This window comes from Barbus barbus, assembly GCF_936440315.1.
Source record: "Barbus barbus genome assembly, chromosome: 1".
In the NCBI taxonomy this organism is placed as follows: Eukaryota; Metazoa; Chordata; class Actinopteri; order Cypriniformes; family Cyprinidae; genus Barbus; species Barbus barbus.
The window spans coordinates 44,863,784-44,886,457 of record NC_136729.1 but is presented as its reverse complement, the minus strand read 5'-3'; the positions used below and the strand labels follow the sequence as shown (position 1 = coordinate 44,886,457).

General features: G+C 33.1%; 2 protein-coding genes across 3 annotated transcripts in view; both read left to right on the top strand.

Moving 5' to 3' along the window:
• Positions 1-6,837, top strand: part of LOC306870920 (cytoplasmic aconitate hydratase) — a 30,452-nt gene extending 23,615 nt beyond the window's left edge. For both annotated transcript variants that reach the window (XM_079418505.1, XM_079418506.1), the window contains exons 14-21: positions 38-194; positions 291-415; positions 549-653; positions 1,648-1,790; positions 1,935-2,082; positions 2,818-2,940; positions 4,147-4,332; positions 5,425-6,837. In XM_079418505.1, coding sequence (XP_079274631.1) covers positions 38-194; positions 291-415; positions 549-653; positions 1,648-1,790; positions 1,935-2,082; positions 2,818-2,940; positions 4,147-4,332; positions 5,425-5,541 — 1,104 coding nt within the window. In that variant the 3' untranslated portion in view covers positions 5,542-6,837. The remainder of the gene's footprint in view (positions 1-37; positions 195-290; positions 416-548; positions 654-1,647; positions 1,791-1,934; positions 2,083-2,817; positions 2,941-4,146; positions 4,333-5,424) is intronic.
• Positions 6,838-7,273: 436 nt separating this feature from the next.
• Positions 7,274-21,133, top strand: LOC306878942 (O-phosphoseryl-tRNA(Sec) selenium transferase-like). The gene is made up of 11 exons (XM_079431566.1): positions 7,274-7,522; positions 9,631-9,785; positions 9,871-9,989; positions 11,358-11,516; positions 11,970-12,123; positions 12,963-13,065; positions 13,152-13,281; positions 15,594-15,685; positions 17,527-17,620; positions 19,159-19,249; positions 20,731-21,133. Exons 1-11 carry the CDS (start codon positions 7,409-7,411, stop codon positions 20,975-20,977), a joined length of 1,458 nt encoding a protein of 485 aa, XP_079287692.1. The 5' UTR covers positions 7,274-7,408; the 3' UTR covers positions 20,978-21,133.
• Positions 21,134-22,674: the final 1,541 nt, after the last annotated feature.

Sequence of the window (22,674 nt, the reverse complement as noted above, 5' to 3'; positions counted from 1 at the left end):
AATTTAGAGCAGTTTTAATGATTTCTTTCTATCTCAGGGCGATTTGGTTGCTGCGGGTGTCCTGTCTGGAAACAGAAACTTTGAGGGTCGCGTCCATCCCAACACACGAGCCAATTACCTGGCCTCTCCTCCTCTGGTTATTGCCTATGCTATAGCAGGCACAGTGAGAATAGATTTTGAAAAAGAGCCTTTGGGTGAGTTATATTAACCAGGAGTTTAATCTCACCAATGGTTGGTTCTCCCTCAAGAGCATGAAGAGCATCAATGTTTCTTGGTCTGTCTCCATCCAGCTGTGAACTCCCAGGGAAAAGAGGTTTTCCTGAGAGACATCTGGCCCATGCGGGAGGAAATCCAGGCGGTGGAGAGACAGTTTGTCATTCCTGCCATGTTTAAGGAGGTCTACGAGAAAATTGAGGTACTGTTGACTTTTAAACTCCGTTATCATGAATCAAAACAGTGCCTGTATAACAAAAGCACCATTAATTCTTTGTTTTAAAAGTGTCTATATAGTAAATTAAACCATAGTGTCTGTCTATTTTCATGATTAGACAGTGAATGAAAGCTGGAACTCCCTGAAAGCTCCTTCTGACAAGCTGTATACCTGGGATCCCAATTCTACTTACATAAAATCCCCTCCGTTCTTTGATGGACTGGTATTGTATATCATTTTGTTTTTTTGTCTGAGAGTTAAGTAGTATACCTATACCCTAAAAAAAGAAGTGTATTTTAGTATATGTTAAATAAAAAAGTATATATTTATGTGTGAAATGAATGTAATGTCTTCAGTCACTTAATTGCATGTTAAATGGAAGTGTATTATAGGTTAAATTTATATTAAATGCAAAAATAGCTCAAATTTAGAATGCTTTTTGATCCACTTAAGTATATCTTTTATATGCAATTTCTTTATTATTTCTGTTGTCTTTGAAATATGGTTAAATTACTGCTGGATGTACTGACAAGCATTTATGATAAACTAAAATATACTTTACTGTCATTTCTATTGAAACTTGTTTGTCATGTATTTAAATATATTTGTTACTACAAATTTTTAATGAAGTTGCAATTTAGCACATTTTAAATATATTAACTAAATGTAATACTGAATAAAGTTAGAATTGTCAAGTACTTTGCATGTGCTTAAGTATGTAAAAAAATTTAAATACATTTAAAGAATTGCACTTATTTTGAAGTAAAACTTTAATTTGACATTATCACATTTTAAAAGTGTTCTTAAGTGTGTTAAGAAACCGTAATGAAAATGTCTCTTTAAGTCACTTAAGTGACCTTTAATTTCATTAACATTATATGACGAGTTCATTTGCAAAAACGTATGTTTTATGAAAAATATGAAAATATGTTTTTTCATTGTGCACTCTCAATCAAACTGCAGTTGGGTTATTTTGATTAATTAAAACAAATAAAATGAATAAATACAGCTAAACAACACGATAAAACACAATAAAAACACGATAACATCATAAAAAACATGATTTTTGAAAATAAAAAAGTTATCCGTTTTTGCAAAAAGTTGGAAAATGAGCCTATTTCCAAAAAAAGTGGAGTGTTCCTTTAAGCACACTTCTTTTTCACAAGGTTTGGGAAGAACTGTAAACATAAGTTTCTTTGCTGTTGTTACATTTTTAGACCCGGGAGCTGCAGACACCAGAGTCCATAACAGATGCGTATGTGCTGCTCAATTTGGGAGATTCTGTGACCACGGACCACATCTCGCCCGCTGGAAACATTGCTCGTAACAGTCCTGCTGCACGATACCTGACCAACCGCGGGTGAGACGTTCATTCTCTTAAGCGTACTCAACAATTCAAGCTGTCTCTGTGAGATCTGGTGTGATATAAATAGTTGAGTGCAATAAAGTCTTTAAAATGAGATATGACTCACAATGGGTAATGAAATACTGTTTCTATTCCTAGACTCACCCCGAGAGAGTTTAACTCGTATGGTTCTCGTCGAGGGAACGATGCAGTCATGGCTCGAGGCACATTTGCCAACATCCGCCTTCTTAACAAGTTCATAAACAAGCAAGCACCAAGTACCATCTACCTTCCTACTGGGGAGACGGTATGAAACACTAATATTATAACAATATGTCAAATAATATATATATATATATATATATATATATATAAGCTTTCCATTGATGCATGGTTTGTTAGGATAGGAGAATATTTGGTTGAGATACAACTATTTAATAATCTGGAATCTGAGGGTGCAAAAAAATCGAAATATTGAGAAAATCGCCTTTAACCCTCATGTACTGTTCCGGGTCAGTTTGACCCGTTTTGATTTTTGAGTTGTCGGAAATATCAGTTAACTTGTTTTATTTCTTAAAATTTTGTGACTTTTCCTCATTTAGGGTCATGAACATGCATGCACATTTTCAACACGCTGATGTGTTTTGACATGTACATATATAAATTATTATACGTTTGTGATGTTCGTGGGTCAATTTGACACGCATAGGCATCCATTCAAAAGCAACTGAAATACACACAAAATAACAACAAATTCCTTTGTTGTTTTTGAAAAGTACATGAGGGTTAAAGTTGTCCAAATTAAGTTCTTAGAAATGCATATTACTAATCAAAAATTACATTATTTATTATTTATACAATTATTTTATTATTTACGGTAGGAAATTTACAAAATATCTTCATGAAACATGATCTTTACTTAATATCCTAATGACTTTTGGCATAAAAGAAAAATCGATAATTTTGACCCAGAGACTTAAGACTGGTTTTGTGCTCCAGGGTCACGTGTGTGTGTGTGTTTCTGTTTTTTTTTTTCTCCCAGATGGATGTGTTTGATGCTGCAGAGAAATACCAGCAGGCTGGTCATCCTCTCTTGATTCTGGCTGGCAAAGAGTATGGATCAGGAAGCTCTAGAGATTGGGCGGCTAAAGGGCCCTTCCTGCTGGTGAGACTTCACCTCACATCATCTAGTGTTTCTACCAAATCATATACTGAGACATTTATGCATAAATTAGTTGCTCAGGTTGAAAAATCCACATTCAGGTAGAGAAAGATATTGTTGATGTCTTGGACAAGCTGATCAATTTCTGTCTGGAAGCTACATGCATAATTTCAGTGATGTCCCTTGTGAAAAAGAAGTGTGCTTAAGTGTGTTAAATGTGCACTTCAGATATTAAAAGTATATTTTTAAAATACTCTACTGCCGTACTGTAGATAATATAACTTTAATGAAATAAAAGGCAACTTAAGTGACTTAAAGAGAGATACACTTAAGTACACAAATTAAAAGTTTAACTAAAATCTTCTAGTTTTATTAATATTTTGTTGTGCTTTGAATAAGTGCACTTATTTTAATGTGATGACTAATACACTAAAGCACATGTAAAGTACTTGATTATAATTTTAACAGTAGTGTGTTATTTGATGTTACATTTAAAGTTAATATAACTTGAAAATAATTACAAATATATTTCAATACATGACATACAAGCTTCAATAGAATTTACTGTAAAGTATATTTTAGTTTACCATAAATGCTTGTCAGTACATTCAGCAGGACTTTAACCATATTTTATAGACAATAGAGGTAATTATGAAATTTCATATAAAGATGTACTTAAGTCCTACTTAAGTGTGTTAAAAAGCACTCTATTGCACATTGCATTTTTGTCCGTAATTTTTGCACGTTGAAAAATAAATACGACCTCATGTCGTGTCAATCACGTTTACACACTGCCTCATGAAACAGTCGTCCATCATAAAAAAAATTCGGACCAGGTTCGATTTTCTGCGTTTTTGCATCCGTAGCAAGCATTTTGATTGGAAAGGATGACGAATATAAAAAAATGTAAAAAATGCATACAAAAAGTTCGGACTCAGTGTGCAAGGACCTTAAAGTTCAGCTAATTGCATTTAATACAATTTTAAACTATAAAACATTTTCATTTAATTGCAGTTAACGTGCATTTGAGTGTCTGAAAACATTACATTGTTCACACTTAGGTATAGTCTTTAAAAAATATATCGTAAGAAGGACTCTTTTATTTAAAGTATACTACAGTGCTCTTCTTTACACTTTTGTGGTTGGTAAACAGCTGTGGTTTCTGGATATATGACAGAAGAGGCTGCTGATCTTGGTTTTCTCCCCCAGGGCGTCAAAGCTGTGCTGGCGGAGAGTTACGAGCGCATTCATCGCAGTAATCTGGTTGGGATGGGCGTCATCCCTCTGGAGTATCTGCCGGGGGACAGCGCTGAAAGCCTGGGGCTCAGCGGCCGCGAGCGATTCTCTGTGATCATTCCTCCACAGATCATACCCAGAATGACTGTCGACATCAAGGTAGAGCGCATGATTTCTCCCGCTAACTGAGCCTGAAATCAGCCGCTCTCAACTGGTTTCTCTTCAAAAACCTAATATGCATTCATTTTCATATTCATATTGCATCAGGCCACCAAAATGCACTATTATTAGCTTAACATTTTGCAGCAACAAGGTTAAAGGATCTTTATCCATCACATACGTATTACATACATTTAGTAAAATTTTTTTTTTTTTAGTTCTTCATTCCACAGTGCAACAATAAACAAAACCAACAGTGAATTATGGACATACACACATAATAATAATAAAAAAAATTGAATATAGAATATATAACAGCAGATGTTATCATTTTAGCAATGAATGAATGTGGGATTGTAATTTATTGTAATTTGTTTTATATTCCCTGAGACCCAGGCCTGATAAAAAAAAATTATTTTTTTAAATAAATATTTATTTTTTTAAATAAAATTTAAAAATATATAAAAAGTTTTAATAATTTAAATAAATCTGAATAAGTATTAGATGAAAACGTCAGCTTAAAAACTTAAAATTTGAAATATTGCATTGGCAAATAAATTAAATAAATTAAATTAAATTAAATAAGCTGAAGTACTAAAATCTGAATTTACTGAACTGGGGGAAAAAATAAATTATATATATATATATATATACCCTAATGATGACAAAAGCACAAAATAAAATATTATACTGCATAAATAATACTGAAATAAGTCTTAAATATTTAGTTTGACTTATTTATATTACATTTAAATTTAATGTACCTTACAGATGTGTAATTACAAATACATTTAAATACATGACATACAAGTAATGACATATTTTAAGACATAAGTATATTTTAATAATACTAAAAATATTAATAAAATACTGTACTATATAAATAATACTAAAATAACACTCTTAAATATTTTTCATATTACATTTAAAGTTAATATAACCTGCATGTGTTTGCAAATATATTTAAATACATGATGTATAAGTTTCAATAGAAATTAAAGTTTCAGTTTTAATTGACTATACTATATAAATAATACTGAAATAACACTGCTTTCTGTGATGAAATGTGTTGTATTTGTTTCATCTCTGCAGCTGGACACAGGGAAAAGCTTTCAGGCTAAGATGAGGTTTGACACAGACGTGGAGCTCACATACTTCCATCACGGCGGCATCCTCAACTACATGATCCGCAAGATGTCAGAAGACTAAGACCGACCATCGATATTATCCACCCTCTGGATACTCGTTCTGTCCCGTCGGTGTTTTAGTTTCTCTTTTAAGAACCAGCTGATCTGTTGTTTAGTACTGTAATGTTTGCTGTAGACGCTCGGTGGGATTGAAGGGGAAGTTTAACCTTCTCCACTCTAATCCTACCTCAGCATCTTCATCATCGTTATTCATCTTATTAATTACACTAAACGTTCTTTACAGGTTATCCGCTCGTGAAAATGCGTGCTGCGTTTTTGTTAATTATAGTATAAACGTTATGCACGGTGATTTTTCTGTTTTGTTTAATTTTTTAAAGATGTACCAATGATTCTGTTTCATCACTGATTTATTTTTTTATTTTTTGCAATGGTTATGCATTAACTTCAGACTGAAATACTGGAGAAAATATAGTTTAAACTAATATTGCATCATAAAAATCCCTTTAACAGCTGTCGAATATGAACTCTATCATGATACACATTTGAAAGTGCCTATATTTTCACATATTGTGTGAAGCCAGCCTGTGCACGTCTCATTTCTGTTTTTATTTCTTATGCGTCTGTATTTGCATTACTGTGTAAAGTGACTGAAAAACATCGGTTTCACTCCTTGCCTGTGAAATGTAAAGATGAGGTGCTTGGAATCAGCTGTGTTTGCTGATTTAAGCAAAATGAGAGATGTTGCTGTACTTTATTATAGATGCATTCGCTCTACTGTATTGTGCAAACTGTGTTAAATCACAGAGAGAGGGAAAACTGGGAAAACCTGAACTCTGAGTTAGGTTCATACTGAAAAAATTTATTATGTCAAAGAAAAAGACTTTATCTGTCCGTCTTCTTAAAAACTACATTAGTCATTATAGAGGTTTTGTAAGTCATAATTAGGAAAACCCACTTGAAGGGTTTTAGTTCATCATTCCAGAGAGTCATGTGGAGCTGAACTGAAATGCATTTTTTTAACTTTAATCATGAAATCCTCAAGTCAGAAACATTCCAAGGCTCTTTAGTGATTTTGTAACTTCAGCAGTCAGACTGACCTTTATTTCAGGAAAATCACTCTGTAGTTTTAGTGGAATCAAAAATAAATGTTCATTTCATCTGTTTCTTGATGTGCAACATGATATATCTCTATGCCATGGTAGTAGCTAATGCTTATGATATTTACATGAATACCGTGAATTATTAATTCATGATATTCATCAAGATCACATGACATTTTACAACTGTTATTATTATTTTTTTTTTAATTATCTAATATTTTAAGAGACCAATTGACCTTCAGTTGTGGTTTTGATTCGGTTTGGGAATTACTCATCTTTTCTGATTCTAATTTATTGAAAATATAATTTTAATTTTTTCAAGGGAATAGAAAAAAAAATAATTTGCTAAAAATGTACTCACCCTCAGGCCATGTAAACATAGATAATATAGATGAATTTGCATAATGTACTGTTTACTGCACTACGTTTCATATTAAATATAATACTCAATTACATTAGAAATCTATTACTTTAACTCAAGTAAAAGTAATTCAAAGACTACATTTCTAGTGTATTAAAGGTAAAACAAACAACTTTTATTTATGAAATGTAGTAAAGTATGACATTATGCTTTGGAATGTAGTGAAGTACGCTATAGTAAACTTCAGATATTTTTAAATTAATAATAATTATAATTTATAATAATAATTTGCATTGAAACTGTGCACGGGTGCGCGCATGCCGGGGACTTTTACTTTGAAATTAAGACGCGAACAAAAGGAGGAGTTTAAACCCGGAAGTACACAGAAAACTCGTGCTGACTCAGAGATGTTAGAAAGTGATTAACCTCTGCAACAGTCACACACAGACTCTGTTTCGACAGACGAGATGAACAGCGAGCTCTTCGGTCTGAGCGAGAGGCTGGTGTCCTCCTCTTATGTGCGGCAGGGCCTGCAGGCTCGGCGCGGTCACGAGCAGCTCATCAGACTGCTTCTGCAGCAGGTAACTAACTTCATTAATGACTCTGTTAATCACATGAAGAAGCAGGTAACTTCATTAATGACTCCGTTAATCACATGAAGCCTGGCTCAGTGCCATCAAGCTCAGTTTCGAAACTCAATATCTGAAAGACATCCAGTGACCGATATTCAGAAAAGGTGGCAATCCTCGTGAAAAACGTGAATTTTATAGTCCTGCCAAACGATTAATCGCATACAAAATAAAAGTTTTTGTTTACATAATATATGTGTGTTCTGTGTATAGTATTATAATAAATATACAGAATACACATATATATTAACTTTTATTTTGAATGCGATTAATCGCAATTAATCGTTTGACAGCACTAATTATAAATAAATATATTTACATTTAGTCATTTAGCAGAAGCTTTTATCCAAAGCGACTTACAAAGGAGGACAACAGAAGCAATCAAAATCAACAAAAGAGCAACTACATGCTATAACAAGTCTCAGTTAGCTTAACGCCTAATTTATATATACATAATAAATATACACAGCACACATGCATATATTATGTAAACAAACTTTTATTTTGGATGCGATTAATCGCAATTAATCGTTTGACAGCAGTACTTTAGTATGAAAGTAATGGGTCCTACTTTATATCAGGTGGCCGAGAGCTCAACACACTGCAAATGAAAAAGCACATGCAAATTAAGAAAACATACAGAAATACAGAAGCGCGCTGCAAAAACAAACGCGATGCAGAGCACCTGGGAAATGTTTACAAAGTGACGAATATGTTTGGATATATTTATCAGTGTTTGCTCTGAAAGGTGAGGTTTTGCTAATTTTAACACCCTGCTCATACGATTCCTTATAGATTTTTTTTTTGTTGTTGTTGTTTTTTTGGATATTATTAGCCTAAATAAGCCGACGAAATACACAGTTACTGTAATTGTGAAAGGTTATGTAAGATGGCTAGCTTACTTTTACAACTTCCCTTACAAGAATTAACCGTAGCCTATGGTTTTACTATTAAAATTAATTTACAAGTACAAACTGAATGTAATGTTTTCAGACACTTAATTGCATGTTGATTGTAATTAAAGGAAAATGTATTATAGTCAAAATTAATTAAATGCATTTATCTGAACTTTAGAGTGCTTTTTGACCCACTTAAGTAGGAATGAAGTTATCCACTTTTAATAATTGTCTTTGAAATATGGTTAAAGTGCTGAATGTACTGACAAGCTTTTATGATAAACTAAACTTGTTTTTGAAACTTGTACATGTATTTAAATATATTTTATAATTAAACATTTGTAATGATAAATTTGCATTTTAAATTAAATATAGTATTGAATAACAAACTACAGTTAAAATCACTAATAATTTACATGTGCTTTAGTACGTTAGTCAACACATCAAAATAAGTGCACTTCTTTAAAAACCACGTAAGACTATTAAAACTTTTAATTTTTAATTTTAAGTTATTACAAAGAATTTTTTTTTAAATGCACTTAAGTGTGTTGAGAAACACATTCATGAAAGTATCTGTCTTTAAGTCACTTAAGTGACCTTTTATTTCATTAATATTATATTATCTGCAAAAATGTGCAATTACAGTTTTTTTTTTAGAAATATATGGTAACGCTTTATTTTAAGGTGTCCCTGTTACACAAGTTACATGTACTTACTATTGTAATAAAATAAATTATGCATAATTACATGCAAGTAACGGTAATCCGTAATTAGTAACAAGTACATGCAATTAATTAATATTACTCAGTACTTAAATGTATAACAAGGACACCTTAAAATAAAGTGTAACCAAATATACTTTTAAGATTTGTAGTACAATACAATTAAACAATCAGTACAACTACTTATTTTAAGAAAAGGCTATAAGTATTTTAAAATATTTGACCTTTGCATGACAAAAAAATTTGGAAAATATATGAAATGTCTCCCTAAAAACATAATAATTCCTAATGTTTTTGAAAAATACACTTTACAAGTTTTTCAAAACCACATGAATGAGTTACAGGTGTGTTTTAACCTGCAATTTGAAAATATATTTTCTTTATGGTGGTGGCCACATAAACAGGAAGCTGTTGTGACCGTCATGTTTCTGGTTTCTCTCAGGGCAAATGTCCAGAGGAGGGGTGGAGCGAGAGCACCGTCGAGCTCTTTCTGAATGAGCTGGCGGTCATGGACAGCAACAACTTCTTGGGGAACTGTGGTGTGGGCGAGCGAGAGGGCCGAGTCGCCTCCGGTCTGGTGGCCAGGAGACATTACAGGTGGGTTTTCTACATGAATCTCATGTTTGGTGGAAAACATTAACAGAATTTTCTGCAATAACGTCTGTGGTGTTGTTCCTCTCAGACTGATCCACGGCATCGGCCGGTCGGGGGACATTGCTGCTGTTCAGCCCAAAGCTGCCGGTTCAAGCCTCCTCAATAAAATCACTAATTCAGTCGTGCTGGACGTGCTCAAATTTACAGGTACTGTCTGTTGTGTTTTATGAAACGACACGCTTGACAATGGAAAATATCACTAAGCACAACAAACTGCAATTCCTCTCTTATAATCTCATTTATTTGTGCCTGTGTTGTTTTAGTGTCATTTTGGGTAACACTTTATTTTAGGGTCTCTTAACTAGTTGCTTATTAGCATGCATATTACTAGAACATTAGCCATTTATTAGTAGTAATTAAGCACATATTAATGCCTTATTCTTCATCCTAATCCTATTCAACACCTACTACCTTCCTAACTATTAATAAGCAGAAAATTAGGAATTTATTGAGGAAAAAGTCATAGTTAATAATGAATAAGTGTTCCCTATTCTAAAGTGTTACCTAATTTTTTATATTAATGTAGTTTTTATTAATAATTAAGTTAGATTTTATTTTTCTATTTTCACTTTAATGTTAGTTTTTGTAATTTTATGGTGTGCTTTTGTATTTTTTTAAATTTCAATGAAGTATTTATTAATTTTAGTGCTGTCAATCGATTCAAATAATTTACTAATTAATTGCACATTTTTTCTGAAATCAGTCGCAATTAATCCTGATTAATCCCACCTAACAATAACGTTTTTAAATATACTTTTATATTGCAATAATTTCACGCTCAATCTTCACATTAATGCAGAAACAGCATAAAAACAGTATATTTTAAATATTTGTTTAATGGCATCTTTTTCATGACTGAAGGGGTGTATCTGATACCAATACTAATGATGCTGATGCTGATGTTAATAAACGCAATTGTTGTCAAGAAAAAAGAGACCGAAGCAACAGTTGAGTGGGGTGGCCAATCCTAGCTCCGACCCTGCGTTAAATATTTTTAACACGTTACAATGGAAAAATTAATCACCCGCGCTAACATGCTCATTTTGACAGGACTAATCATTTTCATTTATTATTTTTAGTTTATTTAGTTATATAAATATTAAATATTTATAAATCATTTTAATAATTATTTAATAAGTGTGTGTATATATATATATATTTATTTATTATTATTTATTTTTTTGTTATTTGTAAGTATTTATTGTTTTGAATTGAAGTTTTTTGTGAACATGTTTTTTATTTTATTTATGGTTTTAGTTTTATTTCCAGTTAATTTTGACAGCATTGATCATTTTTATTATTATTTTAGTTTATTTAATTATATAATATAATTTATTAACAGCTTTTAATAATTGTAATAGTTAAATAGTTTTAGATTTTTTTTTATTAATATGTAAGTATTTTTAATAATGTTTTTGTATTTTTTGTTAACATTTATTTTATTAGTGGTTTTAGTTTAAGTTCCAGTTAGCGATGATAGCCCAGATTTGTGCAGGTCTGTGTCTGTTTTCACAGGGGTTAGGAGCGTGTCCTCGTGTTTCGTGGTCCCTATGGCCACAGGAATGAGTCTGACGCTGTGTTTCCTCACACTGAGACACCGGAGGCCAGGAGCGCGTTACATCCTCTGGCCTCGCATCGACCAGAAGTCCTGTTTCAAATCCATGCTGACGGCTGGTAAGATCCACTGAGGGACAGTTTCAGTACTGCCCACCACAGATAGACCATTTCAACCACTGCTATTTTAGGATGAATTACATACTATTATAGTATATACTGAATTAGCCTTTGTTTTCATATTTTCGACAGAAAAAATCTAAGCATTTTCTACAATCTACATTTTTTTTGAGATTATAAATAATGATTATTAAGGCACGTTTAATAAGAAAATACCATTTTGGTCTTTCTGCCTCAATTTCACATTTAATTCAATGTGTTACTTTACTAGCAATAGTAGTTTAAAGTTTAAGTTTACTAGCGATTTCTCAGTGGAAATTGTTTCTGCACCATTTTTATTTTCACTACTAGTAAGAAAAGTCATAAAAACACATACAGTATGTTGCAGTTGACCTTCATGTGCCTAATTTATATTATTAATAGTGAATCTTACATGTTTTTCATCTTTGAAAGGCTTTGAGCCTGTGGTGATAGAGAATGTGCTGGAAGGAGATGAGCTGAGAACAAACCTGGAGGAAGTGCAGAGGAAGATCGAGGAGCTGGGAGCTCAAAACATCCTGTGTGTCCACTCCACCACTTCCTGTTTTGCTCCACGTGTCCCTGACAGGCAGGTCAAAACCACTCAGAAAAATACACAGTTTCTTTACTATAAATATTTGGCCAGATAAGTTTCTGTAAGCATGTATAAGTATAAAAGAGTAGTCCCCCCCAAAAAAAATAATAATAATAATAATTCTGTCATTATTTACTCTCATATTATATTTTTTCTCTTATCTATGTATGTACAGTCAAACCAAAATGTATTCAGACACCTTCAACATTTCTCACATTATCAGTTTATTCGCTGTAGTTTAGAAAATGGTAATAAAATATGAGAAGAACTCAGAGTTAAACGGCGTCAGAACAAATTAATCTTGGTAATGTCAGATAACTTTGATAGAAAGGTATGTAATGAATTAATTTGAATAGCTGCCAGCTGGTCAATTTAATTACACAATTAAATAATACCAATTTAGGTCAACCAATTACCAAGCAATGCTTAATTTTGTTCAGTCTGTGATGTAAAAAGATCATTTTAAAGCAATTAAAGAAAAAAACACTTCAGCAAAACATGCTCAGGTCAAAGTGTCTGAATAATTTTTGATCCCAAATTTTATCGGTTTCACTGGTAGTCCACTGTATGAAGAGTTTTTGGGTATAATATGTCACAGTTTACTTTATTTTGCTATCCTCACTAAATGAACTATAGTGTCCTGCACACACTAGTAAAAAAAAAATATCCCAAATTCTCTCTGGTGTCTGAATAATTTTTGGTTTGACTGTATGCATGTATTTATTTATTCATGCATGCATGCAACCCTGATGGAAGCCTTAGACAAAAATGCCTGAATTTTTAAAATTTATTTTGTAATTTATTTATAATCTATTTTCGTTGTCTGTTTACAGGCTCGAGGAACTTGCTGTTCTGTGCGCCAAGCATGATATTCCCCATATAGTCAATAATGCTTATGGGATGCAGTCATCCAAATGCATGCACCTTATTCAGCAGGTAACATTTAATCTTTTTTGAGTAAATTTACTATGAAATTTACTTTATTTTAGTGAAACCGAATTGGCTTATGAAGTGTTTTATAGGGGGCTCGCGTTGGGAGAATCGATGCCTTCGTCCAAAGTCTTGATAAAAACTTCATGGTCCCAGTTGGCGGAGCCATCATCGCAGGGTTTGATGAGAACTTCATTCAGGAGATCAGTAAGATGTATCCAGGTATGCTTATTCTCTTTAAACTGCAAACATGTTATAGATGAGTGATCTATACAAAACTTATTTCTGAAATCTGTATGCATTTAGTTACAGCTGAAGAGTCTGAAAAACAATACTGCAGTCCCCTTAACTATCAAACGTTTGTATAAAGTAATTAAATAATACTTAATTTTCAATAAATGTGGATAAAAACTACGCTTAACACTAGCCAACGTTATGAAATGTACCCAACAACATCTTTGCTGGGGAAAAATATTACATGCCACATCTCACTAGAGTCACAAAAATGCATCAGCCATATGACTACTTACCACTTATGGAGTAAATGCATTTATTTACCAAATTAGTATTTGACATAAAATTTATTATTTTATTTTATTTCTACTTGTCTAGTGATGGGAAAAAGCTTACATGCATTTAGCAAAAATGCAATGCTGGGCATTATGAGTCAAAGTTTTTCCTATTGTTCTCACACAAAGCCTATTCAATAAATGATTAAAAAATATTACACTTTTTTCAGCTGTTTTCTGTGCCGTTTCATCGTTATTGTGTAATTGATGTAACAATATAATGTTAAATTAATGGTATTATCACACTTTTTATTTAAAATATGCTTTGATATGAACTTTTCTTAAATCCTTTTCTTGCATCTTTACTGGTTGACAGTAATTATTTGTATTATTTGTGCTGAATTCTGTGGCAAATTCAAAACGTTCACTTAGTGTATAAAATTTGCAAGCCTAGATGTCCTGTATTGCAATTTTGCCATTTTTCTGAATTTTATGCTAAATTTCCCCTGGTTTCCTAAAGACACGTTAAAGGTTAAAGAAATACTTGAATGCTTTGATCTTTGAAGGTAAAACATGCTGAATATTTTCTGTTCTGAATGTGCATTTCTCAGCTCATACAGTAATATTCCATGGATTTCCTCTTGCATAAGCTGTCTCTGGAGATCTCAGAAGAGTTTTGGAGTGTTTTTGTTTGTGCCGCTCTCTGCTGGCTCCTGCATACTGTATCCCTCCCACCTTTATCTGCACTGCAGAGGAAACCCCAAACACTCCTGCTAATATTGATTCTCTGAGTGCGCTAGAGACAGTTAGACAGGGGGACGCACTTACAATTTGGTCCATTGTTACTTCAGCTCTGCTGCAGTTTTTCAGAATGCCTCATGATAGTTTACTAAACATTTTCATTCTCATTCGCAACTCTTTTACTTGTAAACAGAAAATGAATACTGTTTATGAAATGATTTTTACTGCAGAGGTTATCAAATCCAAGTATGCATCACGATCAGGGATGCAACAGAATTAAAATTCAGGCTGACAGCAATAAGCAGATTATTATTTTCATGTTATGGCAGATAACATTTTATACAGTTAGTATTTTAAAATAAATATTAAAAACTAATCACTTACTTTAAATGTTGTGAATGTATGCATCACAACATTATATTGTATTTTATTAAATTATTTGTGTTTTTAAAGATTAAACATTAGATGCATATCTAAATGCAAATACGAGCATGCATAAACTTGCAACATCAATCATTACCGCTACAATCTTTAAAAAACTGATAACTGTTAAATTGTACAAGATGAAAAAAAAATTATATTAATTTTGAGGTTTTGTTATTAAATTATTTGTGCTTTTAAAGATTAAACATTAGAAGCATATCTAAATGCAAATACGAGCATGCATAAACATGCAACATCAGTCATTACCACCACAATATTTAAAAAACTGATAACTGTTATATTGTACAAGATTAAACAATTATTAAATTATTTGTGCTTTTAAAGATTAAACATTAGATGCATATCTAAATGCAAATACGAGCATGCATAAACATGCAACATCAGTCATTACCGCTACAGTCTTTAAAAAACTGATAACTATTATATTGTACAAGATGAAACAATTATTAAATTATTTGTGCTTTTAAAGATTAAACATTAGAAGCATATCTAAATGCAAATACGAGCATGCATAAACATGCAACATCAGTCATTACCACTACAATATTTAAAAAACTGATAACTGTTATATTGTACAGGATGAAACAATTATTAAATTATTTGTGCTTTTAAAGATTAAGCAATTAGAAGCTAATCTAAATGCAGAAAATAAGCATGCATAAACTTCCAATATCAGTCAATACCGCTAAATTCTTCTAAAATCAGCTAACTGTAATGGTACCGATATATCATCCATCCCTGTTATGTTTGTACTCGACTCTCTTTATCAACAGCGGTAAAGTCTTACTATAAGCGTTTCTTTAATGCATTACAGGATTGAGATGATGTGCTCTTGTGCAGGTCGAGCTTCTGCATCCCCGTCTCTAGACGTCCTCATTACGCTGCTCACGCTGGGAGCCAGCGGCTACAAGAAACTCTTGGCTGAGAGAAAGGTGAAAACATTTTTGAAACTGAAGGAAATATGATTTCAGTGTGCATTTTTGTTTTGTGTGTGTTTTAGCATTTCAGTTAAGTCAGATTTAGTATAATTGAAGTAATTGAAAGTCATTCTGAGGCCCCATTGGAAGTTTTCTGAGGCCCCCTGGTTGAGAAGCGCTGGTATAGAGGCAGGTGTGAACATTACCCAATGAGACTCCAGTACCTGCAGGAAAACACCATTAACCTTCATGTGATAAGAAACTTACAGAGCTTATTGATTCACTACTAATGCATCCGGATTATTAATAATTTACATTCTTTGATGACTAGATAAGATGTTCTCTTTGGGCAGAGTCAGTTTCTAACATGATTTACATTTATTCATTTAGCTGACGCTTTTATCCAAAGCGACTTACAATTGCTATATATGTCAGAGGTCGCACGCCTCTGGAGCAACTAGGGGTTAAGTGTCTTGCTCAGGGACACATTGGTGTCTCACAGTGGATTCGAACCCGGGTCTCTCACACCAAAGGCATGTGTCTTATCCACTGCGCCATCACCACCCACCACTTTTAGCCAAAGGAGAATGAATTTCTGGACTGTAACCTTGTGAAAAAGTGCACTTGAGCATATTTTTACAAAGAGTACTAGAGAAATAATGTATTTTAAAAGAATATACTTAAGTTTGAACTAAATGTAATGTTTTGAGACACTTAATTGCATGTTAATTGCAATTAAATGGAAATGCATTATAGTTTACATTTATATTAAATATATATTAAATTATTATATTAAATTGACCCGCTTAAGTTGGTCATGTAAATACATGATCATGTAATTTTATAATTATTTCTATTGTCTTTTAAAATATGGTTAAAGCACTGCTGAATGTACTTAAAAGCATTTATGGCAAACTAAAATATATGTTAATGTAACTTTTTATTGAGACTTGCATGTCATGTATTTAAATATATTTGTATTTACACGTTTGTAATGCAGTTGCAATTTAATACATTTAAAGTATATTAACTGTAATGTCGATTAAAACATTACAGTTAAAATTATAATGAAGTATTACAACACTTAGTATTTTAGTCAAAATGTATTAGTGTTTAAAATGTATTAAGTAAAAATTAAGTGTGTACTTAAGTGATGAAAGTGTCTCTTTACATTTCAGTTGGCCTTTTACTTGATTATAATATTATAATAGTATAATATTACATCTGCACGTTTTATTTACATAAAGATTTGATGTACGTACACTACAAATGCACGTTCAATACAATTAAGCGCACTTAATTTTCACAAGTGTGATTATACATGAAGTAAACAATATTTATACTTAAATTTTTTTTTTTGCTTCTGCAAAATTTGCTGCCAGAATTCTAGAGTATTGTGGGTGTTTGCTAGGTAGGTTGTTGCTATTTGGTTGCTAGGGTTTTCCAACTGGTTGCTAGGGTGAAATTAATTTGCATAATGTTAGCTTCTGCATATTATGAACCCTCAAGGACTTTGTGTTTTCATACTGTAGATCTCAGAAGTCTTCGTAACAGCATCATAATAGGGGACCATAACCTTAGAGCCTCCTATAGTTCATTTGTAATTGATCCCAGTGGTGGACGCAGCTCTGCCAACACAGCTCATTCTGTGATGCAGTTATACTAAAGCTTCAGATGGGAGAGCAGGCTGAAGATCGCATCAGGAGAAAGCTGGGTTGGCTGGAGAGGGAAGCAGGTTCTGGGTTTACTGTAGGCCAGCAGACACAGAAATGTAACATTAGCAGAAAACAGAAAGAAAAAACAAATCTGTGTAGAGTGGAGAGCTATTTATAACTGGAGTTTTGTACGGCCCGCAGGAGCTGTATGGTCACCTGTCGCAGGAGCTGAGCACTCTAGCCGAGAAACACGGGGAGAGACTGCTGCATACGCCACACAATCCAATATCACTGGGTGAGGAGTCATCCATCATGTGTAGTGCAATGTCATATGAGCAAGAGTTCAGTAACTATTCAAAAAACAAGGATTTCATTAGTACATTTTGTCTGTAAATAAAGATGATTCTAAAAATAGGTTTTGCATGTCACACCAGAGTCAGGGTTTGGCTAGTTAGCATGAGCCTGTTAGTCCCTGCTGGCAGATCCTGTAACTACACCATCTGGCCAAGCAGAGCATCTTTCTCTATTGACGACCGATTAAAAGTGGCCATGCATTTAGACTGAATATCTGTTTTAATGTGCAACATCTAAAATGCATTTTTTATATTAAAATTAAAATAAAATTTTGGTCCCACTTCATATTAGGTGGCCTTAACTACTATGTACTTGCATCAAAAAATAAGTACAATGTACTTATTGTGGTCATATTGTATTGCAAAACACTTTTGCTGCTGTTGAGGGTGGATACAGGTAAAGTTAGGGACAGGTTTGGTGGTATGGGTGGGTTAAGGGTGGGTTAATGTGTAAGGGATGGGTCAGCAGTGTAATTATAAATGTAATTACAGAAATTAATTACAGATATAACTACATATAGGTATTTTTAAAAATGTAAGTACAATGTAAAAACATGTACACAATAAGTGCATTGTATCAAATTATCAATTTAAATGTAAGTGCATAGTAGTTGCGGCCACCAAATATAAAGTGGGACCAAAATTTTTAGTAAAACTTTCAGTATGAAAAAGTGTGCCACGTTGATCTGTGAGCGTTCCTGTGGTGCCATCAGCCAATAAAACTTGTAAAAAAAAAAAAAGTGCACTTAATTGTATTTAATGTGCACTTTAAAACTTGTGTATCTATATTAAAAAAAAAAAAAAACTTTTAGAAAATACAATATTAATGAAATGAAAGGCCGCTTAAGACTTAAAAAGAGACATTTTCATGACTTGACACACTTAAGTACAATTTTAAAAAGTGACCTTTGTAATATCACATTAGTTTTAATTTTAAGTAAATTTTAAATTATTGTTTTAATTTTAAATTACACTTATGTGAAAGTGTTGACTAACATACTAAAGCACATGTAAAATCATTACATATAAAGTTAATATATTTTAAATGTACTAAAATGCAACCTCACTACAGATGTGCAATTACATACTTAAAATACATGACATACAAATTTTAACAGAACTGATTAATCATAAATGCTTGTAAACTTTGCAGTGCACTTTAACCATATTTTCAAGAAATAATTATAAAATTGCATATAAAGATATACTTAAGTCATACTTAAGTGTCGAAAAACACTCTAAAATTCAGCTAATTGCATTTAATATAAATTTAAAGAAATACATCTTCATTTTATTGCCATTAACATGCAATAAAGTGTCTGAAAACATTACATTCAGTTCACACTTAAGTATTATTTCTGTGATAAACACTTTTTAAATTTATTCTAAAAATGTATTCTAGTGTTGTCATGATATTCGAAGATGTTATATTAAATTTATGTTTGAGAAGCAGTCTGATGAGTTTTCCTGTGCTCTCCAGCTATGTCTCTGAACCGTCTCCAGACACACGGCACCGCAGCCGTCACACAGCTGGGCTCAATGCTCTTCACCAGACAGGTGTCTGGAGCCAGGTGAGCTGCTGACCGCTCCGTCACCTGTAGGTATTTCAGTATTTGTTGACCTCCAATTTAACTTGAAAGCAAAAATGAGAAAAAAGATTAGTGGATGCGAACTCAGTCTCACAAGTTCACACGGGTGTTCAAGTAGAGAAGAAACATGCTCCACTGTTTGACAACCAGAAAGTGCCTAATTTTATGTCTTTTGTAATATAATACATAGCCTCACTAAATAACCTAACTTTTTGTTTAAATTTTGTGATGCAGAAATGTGCTTGTTTTCCTTTAAGATAAATGATAGCTTACAATTTAGTATATTTTATACTAATGACTGATTTAATATTAAATCCCAAAGCAATATTTTCTCTTCTCTTCAGTTCAGCCAAAAATTAATATTTGCTGACAATGTACCCTCAGGTCATCCAAGATGTAGATGAGTTTGTTTCTTCATCAAAACAGATTTGGAGAAATGTAGCATTGCATCAGTGTCTCAGCAGTGGATGCTCTGCAGTGAATGGGTGCCGTCAGAATGAGAGTCCAAACAGCTGATAAACACATCACAATAATAATATCAATAAAAAGCCAGGATGGACTCCAGTCCATCAATTAACATCTTGTGAAGCCAAAAGTAATAACAAATCTATCATTAAGACATTTTAACATTAAACTGTCGCTTCTTCCCATGAAGAAACTCATCTACTATATAAAAAAAAAAAAAAAAATCTGCAATTTTAAATTTTTGGCTGAACTATTCCTTTAATATTTTCTGCTGGACACTAGTTGACCTGCTGTAATATTGATGAAACCTTCTTCTTTCTGCTGTCCGCTTTCATTATTTAAATGGGAGTCATTCTCATTCTCAAGGGTTTATCCTGTAGCATTATCCTCTCCACCTGCTTTTAGTCTGTCACAGACTATGCACTCTATCTGCAATGAATAAATATGACCGGAGAATTTAAGACCCAAGGAAGTGTCTGCAGTGAATTTAGAGCAAGGAAAACTCTGAACTCTGCCGGAAAATAACCGCTGTCTGTATCGCCATAATAGAGAGAGACTGTGTCCTCATCAATCTTCTAGAGAACCAGTTTAATTTATCATCGTTGGCTAGAAATTTATTATTGTAGTTGTAATATTAGGATGGCACAATTAATGGAGAACATTGTTTTTATTGTCCAAATGACACACCCTTAGATAAAGTACATCTAAATGTGGTTTGTATTCTGGGTTGGTTGTGCATTCATCAAACGTCTGCTGGATTATTTTAAAGTAAAAATATTGTACATTATTACAAAGTGCACTTTTTTAAAAAGGGTGCATAAGTGTGTTAAACAAGTCTCTTAAGTGGCCTTTTAATTATTATGATATTTTCTGCAAGTAGTTTTTTTTTTTAAAAAGCTACTTTTGAGATTTGAAGTACGCTACAAGTGCACATTCAGTACAATTAAGCGCACTTCTTTTTCACAAGACTTGTTCATTGGTGTAATATTTCATTGCAGGGTCGTCCCGCTGGGTGTGGAGCAGACCGTGAGTGGACACACGTTTCATGGCTTCATGTCGCACGCAGATGCCTATCCGTGCCCGTACCTGAACGCAGCCTCTGCTATTGGAATAACCAGAGATGATATAACACTGTGCATCAAGAGACTCGATAAATGCCTGAAGAGCCTTCGCAAAGAAGCTCCTGCAGAGAAGAGTGAGTCAGGATCACCAGCTGAAGATGTGGACGACCAAACCGTGCCCTGATGCTCTAGTTCTAGCTCTAGTAATACATAGGAATCATTTTTTCATAATTTTGATCTTGTGGCAATAACCTTGTGTGTGAATGTTGATATATCGACATATGGCCACAAATGCATTTGTTTGTTTTCTCCATGCTCAATAAATGCGTTTTGGCCTGTGTTTGATAGTTTACCTCATCTGGTGCTGCTGCTTTTTACACAGTCATTGTAGTTGAATAGACAATGCAGAGGGAATTCTCTGTTCTAAACCATACCGAACGAATATGAAAGATTTTATTTGATTATTTCTGGATCAAAAAAAAATATATATTCTAATTCGCTCGGATTGCAAATTTTTTTAAAAATAAAATAAATTAGTCTTTTATGTACCAAACCCTGAAATGAGTGCCTGCGATTCCATTTATGCTGATTTTAATAGACACATTCTCATCTCGGGCACTTGGAGACAAGCTAGTTCTAGTAATGACTGCCCTTAAAATTAATAAAAAAAATATTAAGCAGCATATTAATGCAGTATGCTGATAAACTTCAGTTAAACCTCATAAGGCTCCCATTAGATTGTTTACCTTTTTATTTATTAATTTGTTTATTTTCAGGATGTTTTTCAGAATGGACATTTAAGCTGTACAGTGACCACTTTCAGATGACCGTGTAAAGTGCTAACTCAGTAACACAATAGTGCAGCGTTTTTAGAAACATCTGTTGTGTGACGTAGCAGAGGAAGGTGCACCGTCTCTGTTTCCGCGTGAGAGGTGTTGAATCAGCTTTGCTCACACCTCACTGTAATGCATTTAATGTGCAGTCCAGCAGCATTTCTGCTCGTGATTTATGTGGGATCAGCCTCTGCTGTTCTCTGCAAACCTTCTGTCTCAGTCCTCCACCTCCACCGATCTCTCCTGCGCTCCATATCCATCTGTTCAACAAGCTTTATCTCTTAGTATTAAACTCTACTCTTACTGTTTATCTCACTTTTGCTGATACAGCTTTTTCCAGCCACTTAGGCTACACTTAGGCTCATCATCAATCATGGTGTTTATGACTTTGCTCTTAAAGCATCACCATAGATTAGCCTACATGAAATAGGCATACTAACATACAAAAACAAAAATATCAACCAATGTATCCCCCCTCCCCCCAAATCATATTGTTATTGCCATTATTGACATATTTGCATGCTGATTTTTTTTTTCTCCAGATTAAATGGTATTACGTTCATTAGGTTGGTTTGGTTCTAGCCTCTTTGAGTAAACTAATGAAAAACATCATCTAATAATAAAAAACTGTAATTGGCTTTAAAACTCTAGGACCAACTGCAAATCTGTTTATCTCCAATATAAAAGATAATTATAAAATTATAAAACGATGAGGATCGTGTCTCATTGACTAATCACCTACTTTAACTTCAAGTGTTTTGAAAGCAATAATAGAGCAATCTGCTGACAATAGCACTTCCTGTCATGTTTGTGTTTTCTACACAGTTACGGTTAGATAATACATTGTTTTAAATAGATGTTAGCATGCTGACCATTTGACAACAGCGAGATGGTCAAATTGCAAAAAAAACCCACAAGAAGAATTCTGTGGCTTTGTTTACAAAATAAATATTTAACTTGTATTCTAAAGCCCCACATTTTTGAGTAATAGATTGCTGGAGTATGTTTTATTTTATTTATTTATTTTTACAAGAAATTTCACTCTCTC